At 40.5% G+C, this 7,512-nt stretch overlaps 2 protein-coding genes across 4 annotated transcripts; one reads left to right on the top strand and one right to left on the bottom strand.

Annotated features, from left to right (window-relative positions):
* The first annotated feature begins 416 nt into the window (after positions 1 to 416).
* LOC111019737 (DHHC-type zinc finger family protein) lies at positions 417 to 2,927 on the top strand. Of its 2 annotated transcripts, none has more exons than XM_022296168.2 (9): positions 417 to 574; positions 663 to 752; positions 864 to 1,193; positions 1,270 to 1,338; positions 1,415 to 1,486; positions 1,569 to 1,697; positions 1,775 to 1,855; positions 1,955 to 2,128; positions 2,249 to 2,927. In XM_022296168.2, the coding sequence occupies exons 1-9, from the start codon at positions 533 to 535 to the stop codon at positions 2,798 to 2,800; spliced, it is 1,539 nt and encodes a 512-aa protein (XP_022151860.1). In that variant the 5' UTR covers positions 417 to 532; the 3' UTR covers positions 2,801 to 2,927. The 2 variants fall into 2 exon arrangements, with proteins under 2 accessions (XP_022151860.1, XP_022151859.1); XM_022296167.2 differs by having other exon boundaries at positions 663 to 776.
* Positions 2,904 to 7,483, bottom strand: LOC111019738 (Pectin lyase-like superfamily protein). Of its 2 annotated transcripts, none has more exons than XM_022296170.2 (7): positions 7,303 to 7,483; positions 5,252 to 5,569; positions 4,807 to 4,927; positions 4,551 to 4,725; positions 4,340 to 4,410; positions 3,267 to 3,957; positions 2,904 to 3,177 (listed from the first exon to the last, which is right to left on the bottom strand). In XM_022296170.2, exons 1-7 carry the CDS (start codon positions 7,357 to 7,359, stop codon positions 3,174 to 3,176), a joined length of 1,437 nt encoding a protein of 478 aa, XP_022151862.1. In that variant the 5' UTR covers positions 7,360 to 7,483; the 3' UTR covers positions 2,904 to 3,173. The 2 variants fall into 2 exon arrangements, with proteins under 2 accessions (XP_022151862.1, XP_087974259.1); XM_088118133.1 differs by lacking the exon at positions 7,303 to 7,483 and adding an exon at positions 6,161 to 6,723.
* Positions 7,484 to 7,512: the final 29 nt, after the last annotated feature.

The following is a 7,512-nucleotide window of genomic DNA, read 5'->3' as shown; positions in this document are numbered from 1 at the left end:
TACATACTTGATATACATCTGATTTACTATTGATATAACTATAATATCTACGAATGTAACTTGTTATATGATTATATTATTTACTATTTATTGATTTACCACTAATATATGTGTATATATGCCTTTGATATACAATTGATATAATACTGATATACAATTGATTTACTTTTGATATATCTATGATATCTACCAATATAACTTCTAATATGATTTGCCACTGATATAACTATGGTTTCTATTGATATAGGTTCTTCGGGAGGAGAGTAATATGAAAACAATTAAACTGAAGTTTTAAATCTGAAAAGTTTGAGAAACGTGGATATATAGAAGGAATATTTGATGACGAGGAGAAGGAATATCTGGAACCAAATCCAAAAGAGTCCCCAATGGGCCAAAGGGCCCATGGACGCATTAGTGAAAAGCATGGTGCCGTTCAAAATTCAAACTTTCACATAAGCTATTCGACCGTTGGTGCCTTTGGATCAAAACGCCGAGTCCGTCCTGCTCCTCTCCTCTCGCCCATTCAAACATCATGAGACGCCATGGTTGGCAACGCCCTCTCCATCCTTTACAGGTTCTGATTTTTCCTCTCTTCTTTCTGCTACATTTTCTTTTTTAACATCAAATTAAAATGCGGATTCTTTTCCTTCTTCAACTTTCAGATTGTGGCAATGGGAATTTACAGTTTTTTAGTAGTGGCGTTCTATACTTTCTTGGGGTTTTTCCTGGGGAACAGAATTGCCGAAATTACAGTTACGACACTGTTTTCGCTTGTGGTAATGTAATTGGATGTCTTTCTTTTGATTTCTCTCACGAACACGAAGTCATTTGGATTTTTTACTGGTCTCCGTTTGGTCACTCAGGTGCTTTCAGTTATGTTTCTATTCATAAGGTGCACCGCCACTGACCCAACTGACAAAACCAGCGTTAGAAAAAAGAAAAGGGAATCGAAATCCAAGAGTTTCTCTAAGCTAAATTTTGGATTTATACTCGGCCGAATCGTTTTAAGGCAATTTAGGAGAACAGAAAGAAAGATCCTTAAAACATTTATTCGGAGGAAGTATCTGGATCCATGGAAGGTGGGCCCTCAAATGGAGCCTTTGGTCCCTTTTCCTCTTGTAACCAAGGATGATGTGGTCACTCCTGACCATAACGAGGACGATACAACGTTTTGCTCTCTTTGTAATTTCCTGGTACGTAATACACAGATGGATAAGTATTACTAGTCCTTAGTCCTGCCCACATTCAATCTAAGCCATGTCGCTGCAGGTGCAGAGGCACAGCAAACATTGTCGGACCTGCAACCGCTGCGTTGAAGGCTTCGATCACCATTGCAGGGTAATAATAATAGTACACACGTTTCTGTCTATAGCCTTCTTGGTTCCTGATGGACGCTTGTGTTTTTTTTTTTCAGTGGCTCAACAACTGTGTTGGAAAAAAGAACTATACCACATTCTTTCTTCTGATGATATCCGTGCTGTTAATGGTCAGTTGCTCTTTTACCCTGAATTTCGAAAAACTCTGCTTCTCTGGACAACTGGTTAACCAAACAAATTGGGCGGATACAGCTAGCCATCGAAGGAGGGATGGCCATTGCCATATTTGTGAGGTGTTTTGCAGATAAGAAAGGAATGGAAATGGAGCTGCGACGAAGACTCCATATAGACTTTCCAAGAGAGGCGCTTGTCACAATTACGGTTAATTTTATCTTAAATTTCTTTTTTTGATCAAGTCTGGTTTGACCCAAGTTAATCGAATTTCTGAAATGCCACAGGTTTTTCTTGTCTTTATGACTGCGTATGGCTCAGCAGCACTTGGACAACTATTTTTATTTCACGTAGTTCTCATAAAAAAGGTGCATTTTTCTTTTCCGCTAACTTGAATTGGTTATGGTGTCTAAGGCCCAGTCAGTTTTATGTATTTAACCACTAATTGTTGGGAGTGGTGGTTTCAGGGAATGAGAACATATGACTACATACTAGCCATGAAAGCGGAGAGCCAATCTATTATTGAAGATCCATTTGATGAGGATTTGGATTTCTCTTCAGACGAAGATTTTGATTCGCCTGAGAAGAAGACATCTTTGGTGTCACGTTTTGCCGTGTGCCAAGGGCGTCAAGTCAAAGAGGTAGTTCTACTTTAAGCTACTGGCTACAGTCTTGAAGGGTGGCCGATAATAATACCACACACACACATATGTATATAAATAAATGATATGCCTTAATCTCTGGCCACGTTGTACGTGCAGGACTCGGCAAAATTTTCCATAAGAATAGACGCAGAACCCCTGCCACCATCCACCGGTAAACAAGGTCTTGGTATCAGCATTGATCCATGGAAATTGATGACTCTGAGCAGAGATAAGGCTCTCGCGGCAGCTGAGAAAGCCAAGGAAAGACTTCAGAGATCTAAACACGATTACCTAAAGCCCCTGCCACTAGAGACCAAATCTGGCCTACTGACCGATACTATGACTAGTACCGGTAATTATAACGGTATAGATGGGAGGGGCAGATGCTGGGGGAATGCGAAAGGTGTATGTGGGGTGTTGCCTAAGGGAAGGGCACCTACTGGCTCCCCGGGAAGTTTTTCGAGCCCAAGGCGGCGTTGCTCTAGCACTCAAAACATGGTCCCAGCCTCAGCCTCAGCCACAGCCACTTCGGCATCCCCAAAGCACAAGTACAGAAGCAATTTCGACTTGAAGTTGACAGAGGTGTCCAAAGAGCTTGAGACCTACATTTCAAGGCAGGTTTTATGCTCCATCATTAAGAAGGAAGGGAGCGTGGCCTCCCCAAGATAGTTCTTTTTTATTCTTGAATTCTTTTCAAAGAAATCTTAGCGCCCTACAGTATTTGATGTACCGCTCTGCTGTATATTAAAATTATTATATAAGAAATCTTCAATACTTTGGAATATAGTATTTCAGACATTATCATCCACAAAAGTGAGCGGGGTCAATAGACGCAGATTGCTCCGTTATTTTACAATAGATAAATAAACGCAAATAAATCCTTACGCCATACCCTTATATTTTCTAATAAATCACTCCGTTATTAGTTTGCTCCACACAAGAAATTACAAAAGCAAATAATATTTGTGCTGCCATCTCAACCGCACACCTCTCAGCATTAGGCAAGGCAAGCGGCACGCGGATGAAGCCAGCCCATTTGAACTTATCTATCAATCAAAGAGACAATCAATCACTCGAATATTACAAATTACAAAATGATTAGAAGAATGGTGACAACAATGCCCGGAGAATATACCTGAGCAATCCAGCTCCTCTGTTTTTCTCACCCGAATTCCACAAGAAATTTGGTGGCAGATAACATTCTAAAATGTGTCGGGGAGAGATTTTTTCTTTCAGAGGTTGGCATATCTCTGGAGAAACCAAGTCTGAGAATCCTTGCACGTGCGAGCAGTTCCAATGGTGCATCGAGGTTACATTAAGCGTGATGTTGGATAGGCAAATATTATGAAAATCATCTCCTTCTATGCCCTCTAGAAGCCCTGCTGTTTCAATATTCTCTCCACTCACATGTTTAATTGTGATCCCCTCTACCGTTGGAAGAGCCATGGGATCATAACAAGAATCTGGGTGCTCGCCGTAGTTACCAGTGAACCTTATGGCTATATCTACATTGAACAAGCTCACATTTGATATGTAGACGTTGCGCACATAACCACGCCTTCCAGGAGACGTCTTTATTCTGATTCCCATCCTTGAGTTGAAAAATAGGAGGTTTTCTACATGAATTTCTGATATACCTCCAGACATCTCACTTCCAATTGCAACTCCCGCACTAGTTCGAGTTTGCCCAGTAAGCCTACGAATGGTAATATTTGTACTAGGATGAGCATACTCAATTCCATATTTGTCCCACCCACTCTTGATCGAAATTAGATCGTCGCCTGTGCTGATGTAGCAATCTTCAATGCACACTTCAGCAGAAGAATCTGGAGATGACAAGTTTAAGATAACAATATATAGCTTCGAACAGACAGGAATGCCAGGTAACACAAAGGCAGGGGGCACTGGTGATCCTAGAATTAACTTGAAGGTTTATCACATTTAAACTTTTGGCTTTCTGGAAGAATGGGTACCAGTTTTTAAAATTTATCATACTTGAATGACAAATAATTACCTTACCTTATTGTTTAAGCCATATAACATATATGAAACCCATATTTCTATTCTTGCCATACATGTTCACATTTGCAGAGTGAAGTCTAAAATTTTGGCAGATCTTTAGGGTAGGGTAGCGCCTCACAATTTTCTACTAAAGAATGCTCTGAATTAGTTGACCGAGTTTCAAGAACAGAACAGATGATGCCTCACCTGGATCAATACCATCTGTGTTTGGAGAATCAAGGGGCGCGAGGATTGTCACGTTCTGGACCAGGACTTTGCTGTTCATTCAAAGTGCAAAAATTATGTCTAAATCTCTGCATGCTTGTTAGTTTAGTTTCACACCTTTATAATAAATAAAGCATCAGGTTGAACAAACAAGGAAAGAAAGAACAATATGCTTCTCCCGAGGAGGAAAGACCTGCAATATACAGGATGGAGGGTCCAAAATGGTGAATTCTTGAATGTCAGATTTGAGATGACAACTCTAGTTGAATTCATAAGTTCAACTAAATGTGGTCTCGTATAATTTAACGTTTTTCTATGGAACCAGTCCCACCAAATGCTGCCCTGTCCATCAATGGTTCCATTTTCACCTGCACATAGAAAAAGCAACGATGATTAGGGTGTGAAAAGTACACTATCGGAGAAGACAACTGTTCTTCAATATGGGCCACCTGTTATGATGACGTCTGTCAAATTGCATCCATATATGAGGCTTCGATGCCTTTTGCCTGGCAATTCGCGTCCTCTACCATATGAGGGCAATGGTTTGACAACTGGCCAGTCATTAGAGATCTGAAAAAAGTATGGAACTTTCATCTTTAGGTAATCAGATGCCACTACATCTTATTAGGATTGAACTAATGCAACTTATACAACAGTCTGATTGAACATGCAACTCTAATTCATTAGGATTTCAACTACGTATTCGAAGGGACTTGAGGAGCAAATCATCAATCTGATATCATTGACTTTGGTGGGCAGCAGACACAAGGAGTAGGGATAGCTTCTGAGCAAAGCATGAAGCGAAATGAAGTTTCCAGAAGAGGATGATTTAGGTGTAATGAATCAAAATTCACTTGTTAGACACTAATATTCAAGCAAGATGCAAGAGCTTACCGTTGAACCAAGAATTACAGCATCCTTGTCCAACCACAAAGTTAAATGACTGATAAGGTCGAAACTTCCAGTCAACCAACGGCCAGCTGGGACAAGAAGCTTGGCACCGCCCTTGTCGGCAAATGAGTTGAGGTAGAAAATAGCATTTTGGAATGCTTTTGTGTTGAGTGTGATGCCATCTCCAACTGCACCAAAATCAGTAATAGAGACACTGTGGGGTCGAATTTCTGCTACATTAATCAGCTTGCAAAAAGAGCTGCTCCTGGCAATCCGTGGAGCAAGACAGAACAATGCAAGCAACAGAAGCACGTCCACCAGCTGAAAGAAGAAAGTCATTATTAAGTATCCTAAAGGGAGTGATCAAATGCGCTATATTATATCTGGCTTATTTCAAGAATTTACGCTAGCACCATTTTTACCGATATAAGAAAACCTAAGATCATGGGTGGTTCATTGGTCCAAAAGAACTAATGTTAATTGAGAGAGAATGAGTTCAAACCCATGATGACCACCTATCTTAAGAATTAGTAATTCCCATGTATTTCTCGACACCAAATGTTGTAGGGTCAAACAGTTGTTCCATGAAATTAGTCGAGGTGCGTGTAAGCTAATCCAGACACTCACGGATAACCAAAAAAAAAAACCTAAGATCAAGGAGGTATCAGGACTGGAGGCACAAATACAATCAAGAATACAGCTGAAGACATCTATTAGAAACCAATGTTAAACTAGACAAAGATGGAAATAGATTACGCTAGGATGGAGAGTTTTGGATTTAGTCAAAATGATGGTCGAAAGGGAGCCCAGGAAATTTGCGCCGAAAATGCAAATGCTAAATTAGGTGGTGTTAGCTTAAAAGAAGTGTTGAAGTTGAAAGAGAAGAAAAAGAAGTTAAGTTAAACAACTCACGGTGAAAGGCGTCTTCATAGGAGTGAGATGTGTGGCGTCGGGGGCGGTGAGTTGAATTTATGAGCTCGTGTTTACAAACTACAACATTGACTCCCAATCGCAAAGAAGCAAAGAGAAGGGGTGGTTGGGGATGGTTAAGACTTATCACATACTCATGTTGAGGCACTACACAAATCATTGATGCTGACCGTTGCTGCTCAAAAAATATTAAGCAGTAGGCCCCGCCTGCGCCAGTTGCAGGGTCCTCTTGTTCCTTCTTCTGCATCCCATTCTCTATCTATTTTTCGAGGTTCTCCAAGTTCATATGAGAAATGGAGGGGGAGAATGCCATCGCCAAGAAATTCTCATTCTCAAATGGATGCAAAACCATGAAGACAAAAACTGGGTTTTGCTAACCTAAAAAGTGGTATATGGTTAAATGCTGATTACAGTGAGTGGCTCTTTTTGGCTCAAAGAGAGGGCATGGAGCATGTGACATGCCATCTCTTCTCATGTGAAAGTGCCAACAGTGCTTGTTTCTGGTGCCCAACTTTTCTGGCCGCTGACTTGGAAAACTTCAGTTTCTTATTCATCTGGGCCAGGTATTGTGCTTGGGCTAGCTAGGGCAGTAGAATACGTTGCAAAAGTACAGTACAGTGATACGACACATCCCCATCAAAGAGGCATAGCAATGGACTATTTTTGCTTGAAATCCTGAAACACACCTTGACCATGCGTTGTTTAAAATAAATAACCTATCAATTAATGAGCAAAACTGCCAAAACTATGAATATGCTAAAACAGTAACCGAAAGGAAAAAAAAAAAGGGGGAAGTAGCAGAAAGTCAAAGGGCAATGGTAAAAGATGGAAGTGGGAAGGCGAGATTCGCTTGGGTGCAGGTGCAATGCATTATTGGTTTCAAGTAAATTAAGAAAAAATGTCGAGGTAAAGGACGACAAAGTATATTCAACCAAGGGGTGATCAAAGGTCATCTTAGAAGAAATAGAAACCCAAAAGTAAGAAAAGAAAAGGGAGTAAGCTTCGAAGTCGGGTATCCATTGCGAAGGACTCGGCTAAACTTACCACTTACCAGGCAATCCCATCATATCTTCAAACAATCCCAAAATTGAGTTCTGTCACAAACCGCAGAATTACATATTTACCCGTAAACTTCTTAAAACTCGATTCCTCCCATCTTCTGATGCCCCCTGGAATCTCATCCAATAATCAAGTGTTGCTCTGTCATCAAGTCTCCTTGCTGTAAATTCTCTCTAGCTCATGAAGTTGAACAACTCTCCCAGCTCAATCTTTACATCTCCATCCTTTGTTGAGTGTTTAAAGATTTGATCTTCAATAGAATGGGATACGATCAT

This window comes from Momordica charantia (genome assembly GCF_013281855.1).
Source record: "Momordica charantia cultivar OHB3-1 chromosome 9 unlocalized genomic scaffold, Mcharantia_2.0 BLBB01000009.1, whole genome shotgun sequence".
In the NCBI taxonomy this organism is placed as follows: Eukaryota; Viridiplantae; Streptophyta; class Magnoliopsida; order Cucurbitales; family Cucurbitaceae; genus Momordica; species Momordica charantia.
This window is presented reverse-complemented; position numbering and strand designations above follow the sequence as displayed.